Raw genomic sequence first — 21,611 nt, 5'->3', positions numbered from 1 at the left:
AATGTTTTGTGCCCTAAGCCAAATCACACACCTGTCAATGTGTCAACAACATAAACTCTAAGTCCAATGAGAGAGCTGACAGCTAAGCTAGACAGTAGACTTCCACTCGTGGAAACCAGTATTAATAAGGAGCCACTGTTTACAATGGACGGGGAGGTCCCACTCAGGGGTCATGTCTGTATTCACACTTGACACGCAGGCAGGCAATGGCTAACATCTGTCTGTGTGGTGTCCCTCAGCACTGCAGGATTCCAACAGCAAGAACACAGAGACATTTCCATCTAACTTTTATATGAAGAATTTAATTATCTATACACATAACTAATCCAAAAGTTTGTATTACAATTGTTAAAGCTGCAAGTTTATATATTTATATATTTTACATTCATATCCATGAAAACACTGAAGCCCAAGTGGATGGACGAGGGGCTGCCCGTCCTCAGCACCATGACACACTGTCGGCACGGCCTCTCTCCAGGAGGAGCCCAGAGGGACGCCATGTTACACTCACTACTACGACAGCTAAATGAATGGTGCTTCAGGCTTCCACAACCCATTTTCTGTGCTGTCAGCAGTGGGCACCTTTTCTTTCTCTCTTTTTATTTATTTTATTGAGAGCTTCCAACTAATATCTAAGGACAAACATGGCTCCAGCTACAGCACAAGTTACCACGCACACGGACCAGGAGCGCCATTTCATATTAATCTGTAGAAACTCCGCAGTCTAGTTAAAAAATGTAAACACTGGAAATTAATTGCAGGGAGACTTCTATACATTCTTTCTTGTCAAGAAAATTACTTGTTCAAGATATTCCATGAAAAGCCACTGGAATAAAACGTCATGTACCAGAGACTGAGATGGTGGGTACTGATGATCTAGCCACCCGGGCAGCGGCCTCTTTCTGGTTTATGAAGACACGCCAGATTAAAAACTCAAAACAAAGCCCGGCACAGCTAGATACATCTGAGACCAAACGGAAACATGGGCGCTTCCTCAGACGGCTACAAGGTCACCGTGTAAAAGAAAATGCAGTACATGAGACCACTGTACACGGTGGTGGCGTGAGCCATGGGAAGCGCTACTTTTTCAGTACAGATGTTACATGCGTGACAGGTACATGTGATGGTCACAAACAAGCATAACACCTTCCATTTAGTCAGGCTCAGTCTACATACACATCTTCAGAACAGGTACACCCAGCTGCTCTGTGTTCTACGGCAGGGAAAAGCCCAAGACTACACAATGTGGTTGGTAACACTGGACAAACGGCAAAGATACATCATGTCTCAGGCTTACGGACGCCCGGACAGTGTTTTAGTTGTCCATGCAGCATTCCTTGATAATGGGTCTTTTTGCAAAACCAAAATAGCAAAGAAGTAATCGATTGATTTTTATTAAAAGGCTAAAATACACATTTAAAAATAATCTTAAAACTACTGAAAGCGCCTGTGTGAAGGCGGGGCCGTCAGTCTGAGTGACTAGGAAAGCCACAAAAGGACCCACCACCCTGTGCAGTTCTGCCATTTGCTTCTGCCTCTGCACGCAGTGACTCAGACATTTCGATCACATGTGACTAAGGTCAAATGAGGTAAACTGCTCTGCAGGGAGTTCTTCTACTCAGAAGGCAGTAGGTGATCATGCTGCAAGTCACATGATCAAGGCTGCATCTCCCATCATCCCTCTGGGCAGTGATATGGGATAGTGGGTCTCTTTGAGGACTTTCAAGCCTGAGGGGGGGATGGACAACATATGATTCCTAGAAAAAGGAGGAAAACAACACATAAGCAAAACAAAACAATGAGCAAAATTCAAGCTAGGAAAATGAGTCAGGCATGTACACAGCATGGTGCCAAAATGATTAAAAAAAAAAAAAAAAAACAGGAAAAGAAAAAGGAGGAGGAAGGGGAGGGTGGGGAAGGAAGGGGGACATGCTACAGAAAGAATGAAAATTTAAAACAAAAACAAAAACCCCACGAGATAGTTTTGCATCACAGAAGGTCTTCAAAGAGACTGTTGCAAATGCAGCAATGGTCTGCGTTAAGTTCTGCAAACCAAGCTTGGCAGAATCAGAGCAATGCTGCATGTCTTACGGGAAGAAACCAGAGAGGAGAGGAAGCAGGCCACCAGGGCACTTACATTGCTGGCTGGGGTCCATGTCTGTGGTCAGCTTCACATAATTGGATGGGAAGAGCCCAACTTGCCCACTGACTTCTCCTTTCCACCAGTCCGGGTCATCCTTGTTGAGGACGTTGATGACCTGGCCTTTGCTGAAGGCTAGCTCGTCATCGTTCTGTGCGGTGTAATCGTACATCCCGATCACCTGGCACACTGCAAAGACAGGGCTGGGTGAGCACCTAGCCACCCAGTGGGCATGTGCAGGATCTACTGTCTGCCGCACATTCCTGGACGGGTTTTTCCCTTCAGAACAGGGAAGAGTGAGATAGACGGGGGACCCAAAGGGACTTCTAAAGGTATGGGCAATAGAGGAAGAAGATGAAGGGTTGAATTCTAAGATGACAGCAATATTTTTACACTGTCTTCAATGTTGTAACATCTTCCCCATCATGGTACTTGTCAGAAGATAACGCAATCCTCACCCAGAGCTCATCGGAAGGACTCAGAGTGCTGACTGCAGTACCACCCAGTTCCCACTGCATAGCTCAGACAGCCAGGGGCCACAGCACTTGACTGTCTTTAATTTCTTTTTGTGATGATGAAGATTGAGCCCAGGGCCACACACACACTGCACACATGTGCTCTAGCACTGAGCTTGCAGCCCTTGCCCTGGCCTTTCTATAGATGGAATGTAGCTATCAACTGATGATCTCAAGTTTCCGCATCAGGGAGAAGCTAAGCCAACGCTGTAAGAGGTGACTCTGCTGTCTTCCTGTTCAGAGATGCCTACACTCAATTTTCCCTTTCTCCTTTTCTTTCAACCACACATGGGTTAACCCACCCTTACTGCCTGGTATCTTTCTTAACCAACCTGTACACAGCTTCAGGGTTCTCAAACTCTCCAGCTAAGGGAATAGACTCACTTCTGCAGATGGCTCAGGGCTTCCACCATCGTGAGTGGGGCTGTGCTACATCTCCCTAGGGGACAGCAGATGGTTCCCAGCCCACAGCCTACACAAGGTCTCAGCTCATGCAAAGAGGACCAGCTGGGGATCAGAGGTCGGTCACATTTATAGGTCCTGACATTTCTTGCAGGGATAGCAAGTTTAAAGCTGGTTTCACAGGGGCATACAATACACCCAATCACACGGTAATGGTGGAACTAAAGTTTCATGCTCTCCACAGATGTCACTGAGTACAGAGGCCTAAAAACCTAAACCAGAAATCTGCTCCTATCCTGAGCTCTGTCCAGGTCAGTGGAACAGCTAACTCTGCCTTAGATCAGAAAGCAGGCAAGGCAGGCAACTACAGCCCTCTCTCTGCCTTTGCCCACACAGAACATCCTGCCTGCTCAGTGAGACCCTCTGTCCCCAGAAAATGACAAGAGGAGCTCTTATATTATGATCAGCAGACCCCCATGGCTCCAGCTCTTGACCTACTAAGACCCCAGCAGTTTATTTTTAATGCCCTTTCTGTTGCCTAACCCAGTGGCCCAAATCCCAGTGTAAATAGCTAGAAACAAATCAAGAGAAAAACTTGGCTTTAATGCCACAGCATTCCCAACTGCTCCAGCAGAGTCCAACAAGGGCTCTGTGGTGCTCAGCAAAGAAAGGCCACAAGATAGATAGCAAGTATAAGTGCTAGTACGCATGTGTGAAAACAACACAAGACTTTAAATGAGAAACCCGAGCGGGAGCAGAATGACCTGCAAGTGTCTTACCCGCTGGCTGCGCTGCGGTCTTGGGTAGCTCAGTTGGGGTGATTTTGCTTGTTCCGGGGCTTAGAAGTTTGACATAATTTGCTGGGAACCACCCTATCTGGCGCTTTTTCCCTCGAGCCTAAGAAGAAAATAATTATGTTTTATAAACATCAAAGCCCATCTTTCTTATAGTAAGATACTGTGCACTGCTCACACTGAGCTGAGAGTCACAGAAATCACATGCCCCAGTTGCACTCAACTGCAGCAGCCATTGGTCTGCAGAGCCTGGGAGCTTCCCAAGGGCTGGATTCTAGAAGACACATTCAGAATATCCTGTGCTGTGGCTGGAGAGATGGCTCAGGGTTCAGAGCACTGGCTCTTCCAGAAGAACCAATTTCAATTCCCAACCCCAAAGGCAGCTTACAACACCCTGTAAGTCCAGTTCTGGGGGTTATATCTGATGCTTTCTGGCTTCCACAGTACCTGGTATGCAAATGTTGCACAGGCATACACATAAAATTATAATTATTTTTAAAAAAGATAGGAAACCAGTTAGCCTTTTGCTGCTAGGCTCAGGTGACACAGAGGCTATGGTTAATGCCATGGAGGCTCACTAAGAGCTAGGCCTCTCAGATTTCTGTCTTGGGCATCTCTAAAGGCAACAGTATTGTTACTCTGACTTTGAAATGGCTAAACTAAACTTGAAAAGACACATGGCAGTCCCAAGGGTACAGTGCTCAACCTGTGCTGTTTCAGAGGCCACGAGGCTCATGGATGGTAGCAGGGCCTTTACGGTGTTTCAATTTCATAGCATGGGACACACTTTCTACTGCCCTCTTCATTCATTTATTTTGATCTGATTTGACCTAAGATACTGAGCATTTTTATGATATCAGAAAAGTTATAAGACATGGGGTCTATGACGAAGACAGAGACTATCCTTGTCTATTCATACCATCAGGAGAAAGAACACCACATGAATGCACATGTGCACACGACACAGACACAGACACAGACACAGACACACAGACACACACACACACACACACACACACGTACCACCACATGAATGCACATGTGCACATGACACACACACACACATACACACCTACCTCTGTGGAAGAAAGCTCTGATAAAAGCATCCATCAAGGCATAAGACTTAGCTCAGTGGTTAAGAGCCCTGGCCGTTCTTTGAGGACCAGCTGAGTTCTTTGAGTTCAGTTCCCAGCATCCCCAAGTCTAAGCCTCAACACTAACTACTGTGTGCAACTCCAGTTCAGGAGGATCAGGTACTTTCTTCTGGCCTCCATGGATACCAAGCACATGCATGGTGCAGACATGCATGTAGGCAGAACACCCATACACATAAAATAACAATTAAAAATAAATAAAAAGATTTTTAAAATAACTTATTTACATTGGGTCAAGAATTAGAAGGCTTTTTGCTAACAAATCACATGACCTACTCACCAAATAAATAAATAAAACCAAATATCATAAGCCACATCACACCTCTACCCATCAAGTTCTCAAGGAGAACTCTGCGTTACTTCCAGCCCAGCTCAGAGTTGGGCTATCCAGATAGGAGTCCTGTCCTGCTCAAGGACTGCCACCCACTGCACTGTTATCTGCAGTAAGTACTGCATTTGCTGGTGGCCTGCCCCATGGCTGCCCACCATGCTTCTGCCCCCCTCTGCTGCTTTGCAAGGGCAGATCACAGACCTCCTTGCTATTCTCCACTGTGCTCCCATGCTGAGATTCTTCACACAGGGACAGATGCTGGGCACATGTGAGGTCTAGAGACATTCCACACTGCTCATTCTTGTGTAATGTGTCAGGAGTGTGAGGGCTAAAGTATATGCTTCTTCTTTACGGACTGGAGCAGGCACTTCAGTGTAGAGACCAACATTCATGGAGAGTTCGTGTCAGGCACCAGCAGTGACTAGGAAGCAGCTAGTGCTGTGAACATGAGGCCAACCTTGAGTCCAGAGCAAAGTGCAGAGTTATGGGCTGCAAGGGCCCCAAAGGCCTTTGGGAGAAGTGAGATGTGGCTAATCCCTGAGGAACCGAAGGTCAGTGGGAAGGAGTGCCAGGACCCATGGCGCTAAGGCCCAAGGCCCAGGAGTGTGGCTGACTCAGATAAACTGCCAACTGAGGCTGGCCCAGACATGTTGCTGCAGAGGCAGGAAGAGACGTGGTTGGGGGGACCTCACAGGAATGACAAAGAAAGACAATGGGAGTCCTGAGAATAATCTGGACAGCAGAGGAACACATGGACCAGGGACCACCAGCAGGGCACAGCTGCACAGATGGCTGGCTGGGCTGAGTAGCCGTCTCCATATCCATCATAGCCACATTCCAAAGCAGGGCAGGAGCCAGGACTGGCGACACAAGTCTGAAACCCTGCCACTCAAGGCTGGAGAATTTCAAGTGAGAGTCCTCCCCTGGATGATGTAGTAAGACCCTTGAAGGTCAGGGAGTGCCTTTAATGCCAGCACTTGGGAGGTGCAAGCTGCTGGATGTGACTTTGAGGCTGACCCAGACTACACAGTGATGCCCAGGCCAGCCAAGGCCATGCCTTAGGGAAAAAAAAAAAAAAAAAAAAAAAAAAAAAAGAAAAAGGAAAGAAAAAAAGAGAAACACTATAGGTTCCCAGTCCTCACACATACAAAGCAGAATGAATTTCGGGGACTCAGGACTGGATCTTCAACAAGTCCACTGTTCCTGGCCAGCACCTCCGGACTGCCCCAGACAGCTCCCTGCATAAGCTGACTGTCAGTCACACTGCACACTGAGGCTTTTTCTTGGGCCAAGAGCATGTCTTTCCTCGTGTGTCCAGCATGGGTCCTCCTTCCTCACCTGGGATAGACCTTACATAGCTGTGAGCAGGGAACTGTGTGCAGCAGGGAGCCATAGCCAGCAATTCTTCCTTCCTGAGGAGTCTCCCTCAGCTCTAAGCACCCTGTCCTCAGCACTCCATGGTCACACCCACCCTCTGTCTTAGACTTATCTGTCTCTCACACAACCCCTCTCAGAGCCTCAGTAACTATGTGATAGGTAGGCCACAGGCACATCATGACAGCAGTTATCATGGGCTCATTCTCTAGGGTCACTGTGTTCTCATCAAGGGGCTGCTATGAGTTATCAGTCCACATGCAGGGACCTCCTGTGTTATGTAGCAGGCCCTAGCACTAGGGTCTAAAGGAGTAACACTGTATGCTTCTCTTGTATATAAAAGCAGACAGCTGGTGGGAAATGTAGCTCTTTGGCAGCCACGAAGAAATGCCTATGTGGTGAGCCACGGCCACACTCTCCCTCATGAAAAAAGGGAGGAATGTGGATGAAGCCGAGCCGGGAGAGCCTGCAGTCCCAGCCTGGCGTTCACTGAGTTAAGAGGAAGGTGGAGGGGAGAAAGGAGGCACTTCTTGCTTGAGAGCCAGCAGGCCAGTCCCTCATGTTCCTGTATTTGTGTGTATGGCTGTTCCAGGATCCCTGAAGATTCCAGAACATGCGAAGTTCAGGTCTTATCTTCTCAAGTGACTTCACAGAGCAGTAACTGCTGAGAGGCTGGGCCTGCTACTGAGCCAACTGCAGCTGCTAGAGAACTGAGTTCCAAAAAACAACCGTACCGAAAAGTAGTACTAACGGGAACAGAACATGCACAGAACACACACATGTACCTTACATGGTCTATCCACTGCTAATGCCCAGTCCGGCTGACATCTATGTACTTACTCTTGAATGCCCTTCCTAACCTCGCCCCCTCCCCCCCATTACCATCCATCCCCCATCATTTGCTCCTGAAACACTTGATTACCTGGCTCTTACAACACAGTTCTTTAAAAAAATATATCTGTTTTTATTTTATTTTTTATTTTTATTTTTATTTTTATTTTTTGGTTTTTTCCAGACAGGGTTTCTCTGTGTAGTCCTGGCTGTCCTGGAACTCACTCTGTAGACCAGGCTCAGAAATCCTCCTGCCTCTGCCTCCCAAGTGCTGGGATTAAAAGTGTGTGCCACCACCGCCCGGCTATATCTGTTTTTATTATTTACGTGTGTGAGGGTACACAAAGAGGTCAAGAGAGGTCATCAGATCCTCTGGAGCTGAAGTTACAGGCTGTTGTAAGCCGTCTGATGTGGGCACTGAAAACCTATTTCAGGTCTTAATGAGCCATTTCTCCAACCCCAAATCATGGCTTGTTTTTGGTTTTGTTTTGTTTTGCCTTTTTTTTTGAAATAGAGTTTCTCTGTGTAGCCCTGGCTGCAAATCATGGTTCTTTAACTGTACATGTTTCAGTAGGTATGTGGTATTAAAAGTGCTTTATAGTCCAGCTGCAGTGCCTTGTCACATATCTCCGTCCAGTCGGGTGAGATCAGCAGTGGCACTACCTCTTTCACCTCTGTCCTACACATTTAATCGTGGGTGCTTTGGGGTGCACAGTTACATACTCCTCATTTTGCACTTACCTCATGTTTGCTCAGGATTAGATTCAGTTGGTACGATTCTGTTGACAAAGCGTGGATGAAAGCTTACTAAGTAGCATCCATTTGCCTCCACTGATAGTGGTCATTTTAATCACCTGATGAGGTGGTACCCTAGTTCTCAAGTGTGTTATCACTGTGTCCTTGCAAATAACAAGCATTTCTACGGAGCCACAAAACACCATACACATTTTCTTGTCCTTCCATAAAGTTCCTCTTAGATATATCCTGAGAGCAGCCTAACTTGCTACCATGATGATACACACTGACGCCCTTCTGTAGTATCTCTGTGTCTGGAAGTGAGAACTAAAGAATGTGTCAGAATGGTGAATGAGTGATGTGATTTCAGTACACACAGCAACTGAAAACAACATGGTGACCATAATTGGCTGCATAAAAGACACCTACCCTGTTAGCATGTCCCAAAACACCTCCAAAAAACACTATTTCCGTGCGCCAGGCCATGACGCATGAGGATGTCTCTATGCACCCTCCATTCAGCAAACTCTGTCTCCTCCAGTCTCAATCTGAGCTTGTCGGACTACTGGACCCATGTTCAGCTGGTCCACAGCTCTCAGAACTAAGCGCATAAGACACAGGAGTACCCCACCTCCTCCCACCAGGCTCAGGGTTCTGATAATGAGGGTTCTTTGTATTGTGCAGTGAAATGCTGTTCTTTGAGACTTTGCGTGTTCACACTTAGACAGAGAATTTTAAATGAACATAGAGACACTAACTTGCAGCTCTCCTTCCCACCATCCACCTGGGTTCTTTTTTCGGATCAGAATCAGCTGACCAGGAGCCAGGGTGAGTTGTTCGGGACCAGTAGCAGTGTAGGAAGCAATAACCTGGGCGATTTCTGAAAAACAAGATCAAATGTTGCAGTGTACTGTCAGAGTGAAGAGAAGGGATCCCTAGGAAACACTCTCTCTCAGGATCAGACACCAATACCATGGAAATCAGCAAACTGGCTGCTTCCCACTCTGAACTGGGGCTCTGAATTCCTGACACTGGCTCTTGCCCCTCCTTGGGAGCCACAGTGCAGATCCTCTGCTTGCCTCTCTGCTTAGCTCAGACTTCTGCAGCCCCTCACTGTCCTATGACCCAGCAGATGCATCCTGCCTGCCCTCAGGTGTCCCATCAAAGAACCTCCCACAGTCACTATGAACCGAGATGAAGGGCCAGGACCCTGCTCCCATCCCCATAAATCTGAGGGACACTTCCTTCTGCCTGAATACTAATAGGAGAAATGTGATTTTCCTCAGAAATCCCTAGGAGTCTGATTACAGCTCACTTACACACACAGCTTAGGATCGTCTGTCACTCCCACTAACTTAGTCAAATCAGCCATGCCTCCTATTCTGGGAGAGATCCATGAATTTCTGGTTTGAATCACAGAACCATGAGTTTAACTTATTTCAAGTTTTAAGAGGAACACAGAGTTATGAGAACTTTATGCAAAAATAGTAATTCAGCATAGAAATAAAAAAAAAAATTTAAATAGTTCTATGATTTGCCAGAATCTGAAAGATACTACAGGAAGACCAGCAGGACTCCAGCCCAGTCTGGGGCAGCTCAGGCCATGGCTTCCTGAACTCGAGGAAGCCATCCAGAACTGTTCTCCACGCTCATTCTCCATCTCAGTGAACCCGAAAGGACAGAAAGCAAGGAAGGATGGCAAGAAAGAAGTAATAATGAAGTACAGAGAGCTGAGAAGAAGGGGGAAGGGCCCCCACATTCCAACACTGCCTACTGTTCTGCAGTGTGAAGGGCGGAAATAAGATCTTGCTCCTTTAACCAGGCCCTATCACCCTGTCCTGAAATCTGAGGCTGGCCACCACAACAGGAGGAGGAGAAACAGCCTGATTGTGCTTCAGAAAGGCAAGAAGTCTGGAGGCCAGCCCCCAGCTAGTCTGTATTTAGCCAAGAGCCTAAGCAAATAATCTATGGGGGATGGACGCTCCTCTGGCATGCTAAGGACAAGTTCTAGATTTCAAGTATCTGGTCTGGAGAAAGTCCCAATTAGTGTCCTATTTGGCATCAGCTGTTTCTGCTCTTCAAAGGACCTGGCATACTAGCCGGCGATTTGTTCTGCATTTTGAAAGGGCCCTGTGTCCCCGCTTGCTAGTTTCAACGTAAATTGAGGCCCATCTGAACCATCTGGACCCTCTGGAATGACATTTGTTGAAAGTATAGACAACATCCAGCAACAGCAGAGGCCCAGCCTTATGCTCTGACTAAAATCCCCTTTTCCTGGCTTCAGTGAGTGCAAACTGGAGCTGAGCACAGCATCTCAGCAGAGCAGTGCCCATTCATTCCAACCTATAATGTCCCAAGGACACGAGTGCAAAGCAGCAGTCACCCTTGGCCCACAAGACAGGCCACACCAATCTTGTCATGTCACAGCTGCCTCCTCTCTCATGCTGCTATTAATAGAATATGTGATTTTGTTTAATTGAATAAAATAGAATTCTGGATTCTGAAGCATGATTATCATTTGGTACCTTCACTGTTTGCCTGGGGAAAACTCCTGATTCTAATTAATGAGACCGATCACCCAATGCTGTTGCCGCACCTCTGACCTCCACTACTATGTCACTGGAGTTTTGTGTGGCAACAGGCACTAGCAAGGGCTTTCTAAACCCAACCAGATGACCCTGCAGTTTCCTGGCTCCGTACACGTCAACTTCCCACCAATCATCTTGCCTGGGAAAATGTATTCCCCAACAGCTGTGGAAACAGGCACACTTAAGAGCCATGTACATTTAATTCACAGGGAAGGCTCTTGCTGGGCACTGTTAGGGAAGGCCCCTTTGCCTCTGCTGTAGAATTCTGGCTGTGATAAAGATTGGGGAACAACTATCAAGTACATTCATTAACATTGAAACACAAGCATCATGATTTGTAACTTACCAGGTTTTTTTCCTAAACTCCCTGTTTTCCCAGCAGTTCCAGAGCCCTTAAAACAGAGCAAAAGGTCTCATTGGCATGCTGAAGAGTTCATCACGCAACTTAAAAAAATGATTAATGATACAAACCCACTGGAGCCCTAAAATCCCCCTTTACTCTGGGGAGATGTGGAAGCATGTGACAAGAGGGAGTGTGTCAGGGAAATGGGTGCCATTCCTCAGTGAGTGAGCAAATAGGAGCCCTGCAGACTGGGAGGCTCGGGGTTGGGCTGCTGGTGGCTCAGGCACACCCGGGAGCCTGCAAGTCCAACAGAAAGAAGGCTCCATGGCAGCAGCACTGTGCTTGCCCTGTCAGCTCACTTTGCATCCACATGGCTAGCCAGGAAGTATTTCCTACACTACAGTATAGAGATACTACAGACATCTGAATCTGCCGCCCAGATACAGTGCATTAAATCCATTGGCATTTCACTGTGTTTGTACTAGAATTCTCTCTAAGAGCTGTGCCAGCACCGAGAGGCACTTCTCTCTCCGGGGGCCTGCTGTCCTGCATGCTGCTCCCTCCCTATTGCACAGTCTGAACACCACCTTTTTTCCTCCATGCTGGAAGTACAAACATAGAAGTGATCCATATTTTTCCTAACAACTAAGTGTTCCAGAAACACTCTGGGGCTGATCCTCCCAGACACCCATGGAACTTTAACCCAGCATTTCAATTGAAATAAGACAAAGGGTTTAATAAGCCAAGCCAAAGTTACTATAAAGATAAAAATACACAGTGTGTCCAAGGGGAATGCATTTTATTATTATTGCAGCTACATCCCAGCACTGAAACTTAATGGTTATTAGAGAAGAGGAAGGTTTAAAGTAAGTTTTACTCTAATTATTTAATTTATTAAATCAGTTAATTAATAATTTAATCTATTAATTTTCTTCCTATGATTGTAGTCTGCATATCAAATAAAGAACAGCAATGCAAGAGTGCCTGCATCTGCTCCTGTGCATAAGCTTATAACAATTCCCAATGCTCCGCGCACACAGAGAGCAATGGGTGTTGTCCAACCACAGGGGTCAGGGGCTCCAATGTGTTCCCCGTGAGAAGCCCAGGACAGAGTTCTGTGCTGGCTGAGCCTACAGAAAGCTGCCCCAGAGGATAGCAGGAAAGGCAGACCCATGGGTCAGCCAGCCTGGTATCTGGACCACGGTGCATTGTTTTGTTTTAAGTTTGGTAGGACTTTGCCCTCACATTTAACTTCATACTTTTATTGTCATTTGAATGTATTTTATTAAAAAAAAATCTTAACAGATCTATTCCACAGCCCAGAATTAACTAACTGAAGGCTATGGTAAGCAACAGCTCACAGGTCAGTTGGCCTTTGAAGTCAATGCTCGCTGTGGTGTGTGCAGACTCTGGATGCTTCTAGACACAAAGCTGTAATTTATTAAAATGTAGTATAAGAAAGAGCTTTTGGTTTTTTAGGGCAACAGCTTATTTTTGTTATGTTACTTAAACATAATGGCTATTTCTCTCCATCCATCCATCCATCCATCCATCCATCCATCCATCCATCCATCCGTCCACACAGAAAACCTAGGCAAATTTTCAATGAATAAAACAAAAATAAGTTTTGATGAGAACCAGATGGACTTGATTTGACCTGATCCAAAGGGGTTTTTAGTTTGATGGCAGAACTGACGTTCCCTACCCCTGAAATGTCATTGTCACAATCTTAATGGAGCCAACTCGCTGGCCTGGGAAAGGGTTAGTTTCCCTTTCTGGATCTATGGAATTCAACAGGCCAGCTGCCCTGTCTCCTTTCTGCCAGATCTTGCAGGGTGGGCAGACTTACACAAATGCCCAGGATTTAGCAAGCTGCTTCCAATACTGCAGTAACAGAAATCTCCCAAACAACAGTTTTTTTTTTTTAATTGTTTTTAAAATCATTCCTGGAGGGGCTGGAGAGATGGCTCAGTGGTTAAGAGCACCAACTGCTCTTCTGAAGGTCCTGAGTTCAATTCCCAGCAACTACATGGTGGCTCACAACCATCCGTAATGAGATCTGATGCCCTCTTCTGCAGTGTCTGAAGACAGCTACAGTGCACTTATATATAATAAATAAATAAATCCTTAAAAAAAAATCATTCCTGGAGTGAGAAGATCAATGGCAAATGTACTACAAGTCACAAGGATCCTCCTCACCAAAGCCACTAGGCCTACAAGGGTCTGCACAGAAGTCAACCTGCACTATGCCTGGCATTTAAATGACAGTGAGTGCCTCTGTCCACTCATGTCTATTCAGTGGTGCCACCTCTCCTCTCTGTCAGATGTTCTCTCTCAGTGCTTAGGAGATGTGAGGGAGAAGGGAGTAACTATGGATTCACTGTCCTTTCCTGTGGGCTTGTCTCTACGTTTGTTAGACAGCTATAATTATACCACGGAACTCCCCTAACTTGAACTTGACCACTCTAAACCATCCTCCAACCCCAACCATTTCATTACGATTGTACCACCTCAAGACCACATCCTATGCACTCAGAAATCTAAGGCGCCATTTCCAACCTATAAGGATAGCATACCGACCTACGGGAACTTGATCTCTTTCTAAACACAAAGCTGAAAGTTCCTATTGCCCACTATTCAGGGTCAATATCACCAGAACACCTTCATTTACATGGTCAAAGTGCTGCTGTAAGCATGACCCAGAAGAACTAAATAAGCAAGTTTACTCAAAATCATAAACTCGTTACATGCAGGAATGGGATCAGCACTGGGCACTGGAACAGAGTGATGTAGGGCAGGCCCCTGAGTGCAGTCTCTATTTAACCCTGGAGCTCGGCATGGAGGAGGCCACAGTGCTGAAGGAGATGGTTAGACAGCTGCAGGCCACTTTAGTTACCACCACATTCAACCAGAACCCAACACAGTGTTCCACTGTCAAACACCGGTGAGTCCCCGCCAAGAGAACCACTACACAGACAGGGAGAGGAAATAGTTAATGTGGGTTTACCTCTGAATCTTTAAGCCTCACATAGTTAGAAGGGAAGACTCCGGACTTGTCGCCCACCGTTCCCGTCCACCAGTCACCATCTTTCTTGGTAACCACAATCACATCCCCTTGCTGAAAGGTTAAATCTCCTTGCTCAGAACTCTCGTAAGTGTACATGGCAATAAATTCTGGAGAAATATTGAGATATGGAGAAAGCTTGATTGTTTAACAATCCCAGACAGCTTTGCAAATGCAAGTTTATGATTCAGGAAGTCAGGGTGAAATCCACTCAAGAAGCACAAGGCACGGATTAGAACCCAGGGCTGTCCCAATCCCGGGCCCCACGCTCCCTACTGCACATATGAATGCAGTGCACGTGGAGAGGGCTGCCGTGAGGACCCAGCTCCAGGAACTCACAGCAAGTACACTGCACATCCCTGGCAGCGTCAAGAGTGATCTGCGATTTAGTCACATGCATCACTTCTTTAAATAAAAGGTGTTTCCACATTCAGCTTTAGTTAACCCTGAGTGAGTGTCTACTTTGTGCTATGTATGGGGTAGGATGTGTTCACATGAATGCTTAATGTGCAAACATCTATATTTCAGTTTTGAGGGGAGTATGTTACAGTTTTAGAAGACTTTCAAATATAGTTCATCTTTTGTATCAATCAAATGGTATACCTTTCACCATTTAAGTGTCTCAGTGATACCTGAAACACCATGTATACAAATGGCAGGGGGCTATTTAAGAGCCAAACAAAACCATGGGCACCTAGTTATAGTTGGTCATTTGCTGTCACTCAGGCTGCACCAGCAGGTACAGTGAGTTAATAACAAGAGCAATATCTCCCTAACCTATGCCAATCATTTTTAACAAGCTTATTAGAAAAGACTACTCATGGGATCCAGTCTCATGGAGTAGAGCTGCTGTTCCCAGTGGTGCTCCATGGGAGCACGTCCCCATAACTGAAAACAGGCCTCTGCTTTGCTTTGAATTGACCCTGAGGTTCAGAACAAAGTCAAGTCAAATCCTAAACACTAAGTACAAAACATTTACAGAAAGAGACACTGGTTCCATCCATTTTGTCAGGCCTTTGTGTGTTTTAAAAGTAACAAAATGAAGCATTTCAGAACAGATACTGTATTGTTACATTGTAACACACACTACAAATGGTAAGATCCTTCAATGCTGACCTCAAGGTTGGCTAACAGATCTCCATTGGCCAGTGTTACATTCATAGTATTTTGCGTGTGGCTCATGTGTGGAGGTCAGATGACCACTCCCAGGAGTCGGCTCTCTCCCTCTACCATATAGGTTTTGGGGATCACACTGAGGTGTCAGGCTTGGCTCCTAGCACTTTACTGGCTGTGCCATCTTGCCAGCTCCTCCCCTGGCTAATGTGAAGAGCTTTGTCCTAATGAAAACTGAAATAAGTACACAGAACAAACCCCTAAGATCTGAGCTAAGACAAGGGTTTCCTTCAAAAGCAGGTGACTAGTGACCCGGGCTGAGGCCACTCAGCACTGACTGCTGGAGAAGAGTGCTGACCCAGCTGACATGAGGCCACCTGAGCAGGTACAATGAAGCTCCAGTTAGAAGTGAGAGAGCACAAGCACCCCTTAGAAAGACCAAAGCTCCAGCAGGGGTCCTCTTTCCTCCCGTAACTCCCATGCTTATTGATTTCCCAGTATTCTGGACACTGACTAGTCACATCTGTTCCCTTGACTGTCCACTCCCATCTGGCCATTCCTAATAGGATGCTGGGTACTCTATACATTTCCTGGATTATCCAATATGTAAATCACCTTCTTTAAATCCATTTAAAATGTTGAAATAGCCTTAAAAATAGGAAACCCAGAAATGGGATCTCTAGCTGAGAGCAGTAATATAGTTCAAAATATAAGGAGCCTGCAAAAGGTAAGGCTTTACATGACTCGCCCACCCTACATAAGGCCGTGTGAAAGCCAGACTCCATGAGGGACTTCAGAAGGCTTCCGGCAGGCTTCCTTGCAGGAGACATTTATGACAGGGGCACAGGCTTGTCTCGAGCCACTACTCAGATCTATCTGTTAGGATAATCTGTTTAAATTCAGTTTACAGTTTAAATTAGATGATGTTTAATATATTATTAATAAGAGGTCCATTAATCTATAAATAGCCTTTCTCAGAATTTCTGATGACAGCATCCTCATACCAGCATTCCTTCCAGGCAAGGCCAGAAGTCTTTCTGGGTTTCTTATGCCTAACTCATTTCAAAGCAGACAGCTATTTAGATGGGAATCTGCCTCTGTTCTGCTGTTTGATTCTAGGAGTAAGGATGGGTTAGCTGTAACCTGAAGGTTACCTCAGTCTCTGTACATGTTTTCCCACACCGCTGTTGGATCAGAATGCTCACTGCTCAGTGCCCCTACCAGCAAGCAAGGAAATGAGGAAAGCAGAGGAAGTCAGGCAGTTACTGGCTTTCACTCTAAAAGCTTCAAGCATTTTCTCATAATCCTAAAACAACTTCTCCCTCACTGGATAGTTATTATGCCCACTTCACAGATGAGGAAGCTGAGGCAATGCCTTACTCTTATGTAATTACTCTGAGAGGGCCAGAATATTAATTGTCCCCCACTAGTGAGATCTGATTACACATGGTACACCCACGTTTTTGCAATTGCTGTTTTGGGGAAGAGGTAAAATCTGCTTTTAATTAGGCTGAGGCAGGTTATATCTAAAGAGTTTTGACTTGTTCTAATAGTACTAAAATAATTAAGAAATGTGAATGTCAAGGTGATTATCCTAAGAGTTCATATAATAATACATATATATTCAGATAAAATAAATAATAATAGTTATATGGAAAAGGTTGGACTCTTATTTTTGTGGTGATGATAGCTATGACTAAACAATAATTACTTTATGTCATCATCTTGAGAATGGAACACTGAACTAGCTAAATCTTCATTTGTGCTCCCTCCATTGAAGTAATTGTTCCAAGAATTCTGTTTTCCACTGGCAAGGTCTCTAAGGAACACAACACTTTCCCACAGTGCACTGAGCACACCCTGTCTTCACGTGATGACTGCGACACTGAGGGGGTCACCACACACCTCCACTGACGCCTGTAAGCAGAGCCTGCTGCACTACTGCACGAGGGCTCAACTCAGGTGGCACCAGTCAGCTGGCACCTACCATGTGACCATGCAAGAGACCAGTGAGGCCCCAATCATTTCGGTTTAATTCATTTTAAAAACTTAAATAATACCTCCCTTTATAGCCTGGCATATGATATCTAAGATTATGCCATATAATGAGGATCAGAGGAAAAAAGGAATTAACTATTTGTGCAATAAATACTGAAAATGAATGTCTCGGGCATAATCAATCTGGTTTGGTTATTCACACAGAGGATAGAGAAGTGATCTCCTGCCTCAGCTGAGGTGGACCATCATACTCATGGTTCCAGAGAGCATCACTGAGCTGTGCAGTCAGTTTGAATGCAGCACAGTTATCCATATAGTCAGAGACTGCTACAGGGAAGGCAAGGCCATGAGGGATATATGCTCAGACGTGATCCTTAGGGAATGCAGTGGGCTTCTCTCAATGCCAGATATAATCAGAGAATCCAGTTTTAGATGATCAATGTCTCTAGCATTATTTTGAAAGGATTTCATAAAGTAGTTTGCTCAACCTCTGTTTACCTCAGTGTTTGGGAGGATGGACGGACATGAACAACCTATGTAAAGTGATCCTATGCAGTCATGAACATTTACAGTCTGCACTGAATGCCCCCCACCTTCTTTTTTGTTTGTTTGGTTTTTTTTGAGACATGGTTTCTCTGTGTAGCCTTGGCTGTCCTGGAATTCACTCTGTAGACCAGGCTGGCCTCAGAAATCCGCCTGCCTCTGCCTCCCAAGTGCTGGGATTAAAGGCGTGTGCCACCACTGCCCAGCTGCCCCCCCACTGTCTAAGAAGACCACACACTCAGGTCCTCACCTTCTCCAGGAATGGCTGGCTTGGCGGCTGGGGAAGCCACTCTCTTTAGACTAGCAGGACTTTCAGTTGGGCCGGTATCGATGCTGTAAGAAGGGAAGAAGAGTATTTTAGTTCTCACCTGAAAATGCCAAAAGGCACAGCCTTCTCTTTGAAAGCTCTGAGCGCACAGCTGCAGAGGTCACCTGCAGCAGGGTTAGAACACAGCGAAGGTGCCTGCGGCCACCAGGCCAGGCTGGGGTTTCTCCTACTTGCTATGCTGGACCCACAAGCTCAGTACCAGTCTCTTCAGCACTGACTAGAATCAACCACGGGGGTGTGTCCACTACCTGGAACCTCTTACAGCCACCTAGCGGGTTCTGGACATCTTTAAATGTTAAGAGTAATCAATAACCAGCTTGTGGGTTCTCTGCTACATGCAGACACTAATGAAGAAAGCCACTCGTTCATTCTTCCAAATTCATCCATTACTTTCCCAAAGGCCTTGATCTTGAGTATTTGCATGCATTTGGTACCATACTGGGCAGAAAGAGTCAAAACTTACAGTTCAGATTCTTCTCTAAGCCAATAGTAGAGTATGATGTACAGGCTCCCTGTTGAGGACTTATAGCTCACTTTCTGCATTTCATAAATACATTCTAGTTTTCCCCAAGACAGTCAGCCTGTAGCCCCCCTCCATGAATCTTAACTAGCACAAACAATAATCTCTAATACTGTTTTCATCAAAGAGAAACAGGTAAATAAAAATACCTTGTGGATTTCCTTACGGGCCCTGAAATGAGTTTCACGTAAGACTTGGGGAACCAACCCTTCTGACCTTGAACTTCTCCAAACCACCACATGTCTTGCTGTTCCAGAACGGTGATGACGTCACTTTTATTAAAATTTAAGTGGTTGTCTTTTTTGGCTCTCCAGGGATACAGGGCTTGCGCTTGTAGCCCTTCCACCTTTTCACCCTTGTGTGGAACGACATAAAGGATCTGTGATTAAACTGTGGCTTGTTACCAACCAGGACAGCGAGCACTGAGCACACACAGACAGCCACAGAGGATGCTGCCCCAGCCTGACATAAGTGCTAGACACCTCTCAGCTTCTCAGCAATTGCTCATTTCAATAGTGGAGACAAAAACCCGTCGCCACTCCCAGAGCCCCATCAGGCTACACTGCTGCAGCCACACTTGCTTAAGTCTTTTGTATTTCAATGTAATGGCGCAGACATTTTAGTAGTTCACTGCATTTCAGTTTGGGTGGACACGTGCATAATTCCATAATTCCAGACACTGTGGGATTATAAGAATGCAGAAAACATCATTTCTGCCCTCTCCACATAGTTTGGATAAAGCATTTTATTAACCTTGAAGTGCTATAAAAATATTCTCTAGTAAGGAACGTAGTGTGCAAGGAACAGATAAAAACAGCCCAGTGTATCATGTGGCGGAGTGAAATACACTATACAAAAGTTCTGCTTCCCTGCAGGATCGGAGAGAAAAGGATGAATCCTGTCTCAGGGCACCAGGGACAGTTTCACAGGGGAGGAGATGGGCCTTGAAGGGTTTTGAGAGCTAGGGCTGCAGAAGAGCACTCCAGGCCAAAGGCACAGCCTTGAGGGGGCGCGCTGGGTGCACAGCAAGCAGTCCAGGAGGAGGAGCAGGGTCCGGGGCTGTGGGCAGCCTCGGTTCATGGAGGAGTGGAGCAGGAGACAAGGCTGCAAAGGCAGGTGAGGCACTTATTATCTATTTCAAATCATTATGATGACTTAAAGAAATAAACAAGACAAATCCCACTTTAATTATCCATAAGTGGACAAAGAACAAAAGTTAATGCTCAAGGACAGTTGGTCCAGAGCTGCCTGCACTTGCCTGAGGCGATTTTATTTCTAAACAAACTAGAAAACATATAACTGGTCAGTAGCTCCCACGAATGCGCCCTAACCTTTAACCCTTGCTCTGCACAGTCTTACCTCCTTATGTGTACAACACTTCGACTCCCCCATTTTAGCCCTAGTATCACTATTCTCTGTGCACCTCCACCCCCATCCACAACCAGCGCTGATGTCTCTTCTAATCTTTTCAACTAATTCAGGGACTTCCAGGCCAGAGTGAAAGCGAAGCAATTTGCTTGATGCTTCTACAGACACTTGGGGTGTCTCTCAACACCTGTCCCTGTGATGGGTTTCTGAGTCAGACAAGAACACTGGGGTTGAATCTCAGGCTTGCCACTTGCTAATCCTATGATACTTAAGCAACTGAGAAATATTTCCAAGCTTCATTTCCACCAGAGAGATGGCACTCTTCTGAAGATGCTGTAATGTTCAGAAAAGACCTACACACAGCCTTTGCTGTGACTGCACTAACAGTCAGGAGGTTACAGTTCCATGACCGCTGGTCTCCAGCTGGGTAGTATTGCTAGAGGATGCTGAGTTCACTTTACTAGGGATCCCTTCCTCCTCCTCATCCAGTTCCTAAGCCTCTCTACTACCAAGGCCCCGAGGACTTGCTCCTCACCTAGAGGGACTGATGGATCTCTTTGCCTCACTCTGTCCTCACAAACCAGCAAGTCTCTCAGGGCTCAGCTTCCCCTTACCCCACTACAATCTGAACTGACTTCATCTCTGACCCCTTCGAGTCACCAAGAAAAGGATTCTCCTTAACCATAGGGGTCTCTTTGCCTGAAGTGGGTTTTGATGACATGACCACCTCCCTCTCCCCCAGGCTCTAAGACCCACTCTTGTCCCCAGGGTTCTTGTGCCTTAGGCACAGTGCCTTCTAGGTCACTGTGCTTAAGTGTGGAGTGCGGGCAGAGGAAAGGCCCCGCTGTTGAGTAGTCCTTCCCCACGCCCTTATTGCACGCTCTTGGGCTCCTGCTGTCTCACGTGTGTCTCCAACCCCAAGGCGTGGGCCTGCTCTGCTTCCCCCTTTCTGTGGCTTGGACACAGGAAGGAACTCAGCAGGGTCTAGGCTTCCACACTGAGCACTCTCAGGAGCACTTCTGCTCTGCAGCTCTTCCTGCCCACCACTTCCCCACAGGCCTGGGAGCTCCTCTAATCTATGCATTTTCAGAATAGAGACTCCCCGTGATCTCCTGGGGCCTCCAGGACAGGCATTCACTGTTTGTTTGATTTTATTCCTTTATCATTATTACTTTAACTAAAGGGGAAATGTTCGCAATGACAACCCCTATGTTTTCAGAAACACTGTTCCTTAGCAGGCCTCCCCATCAGCCTGAAATCAGCCTACCTTTTCCAGTAGACTGGTGGGGTAGCCAAATGGGCTGTCCCAGAATTCTTGACATATTTCCCTGTGGCAGTTTTCATCCCTTATCAATCTATCAACATTGCAGCTTTTGATGACACTTTTTCAATGAAGCTACTCAGACAGACACAGGCAGGAGAGCTTCAGCCCCCTGAATTCTGAGGTTTATAAGTCTCAACTTTCTGAAC

At 46.1% G+C, this 21,611-nt stretch overlaps 1 protein-coding gene across 6 annotated transcripts in view; it reads right to left on the bottom strand.

Annotated features, from left to right (window-relative positions):
- Itsn1 (intersectin 1) overlaps window positions 1-21,611 on the bottom strand; it is a 183,907-nt gene that overhangs the window by 40,207 nt on the left and 122,089 nt on the right. For 3 of the 6 annotated variants that reach the window (XM_031364396.1, XM_031364397.1, XM_031364399.1), the window contains 7 exons: window positions 18,923-19,128; window positions 18,176-18,258; window positions 14,215-14,381; window positions 11,211-11,256; window positions 9,035-9,156; window positions 3,837-3,954; window positions 2,138-2,329 (listed from right to left, as the gene is read on the bottom strand). In XM_031364396.1, the coding sequence (XP_031220256.1) occupies window positions 2,138-2,329; window positions 3,837-3,954; window positions 9,035-9,156; window positions 11,211-11,256; window positions 14,215-14,381; window positions 18,176-18,258; window positions 18,923-19,128 (934 nt within the window). Of the gene's footprint in view, window positions 1-274; window positions 1,758-2,137; window positions 2,330-3,836; window positions 3,955-9,034; window positions 9,157-11,210; window positions 11,257-14,214; window positions 14,382-18,175; window positions 18,259-18,922; window positions 19,129-19,500; window positions 19,878-21,611 lie in introns of those variants that run through there. The other 3 variants (XM_031364400.1, XM_031364398.1, XM_031364401.1) reach the window with 3 other exon arrangements.

The sequence above is a fragment of the Mastomys coucha genome, unplaced genomic scaffold (genome assembly GCF_008632895.1).
Source record: "Mastomys coucha isolate ucsf_1 unplaced genomic scaffold, UCSF_Mcou_1 pScaffold12, whole genome shotgun sequence".
Classification (NCBI taxonomy): domain Eukaryota; kingdom Metazoa; phylum Chordata; class Mammalia; order Rodentia; family Muridae; genus Mastomys; species Mastomys coucha.
The sequence above is the reverse complement of the archived record's forward strand: the minus strand, read 5'-3'. Positions and strand labels throughout refer to the sequence as shown.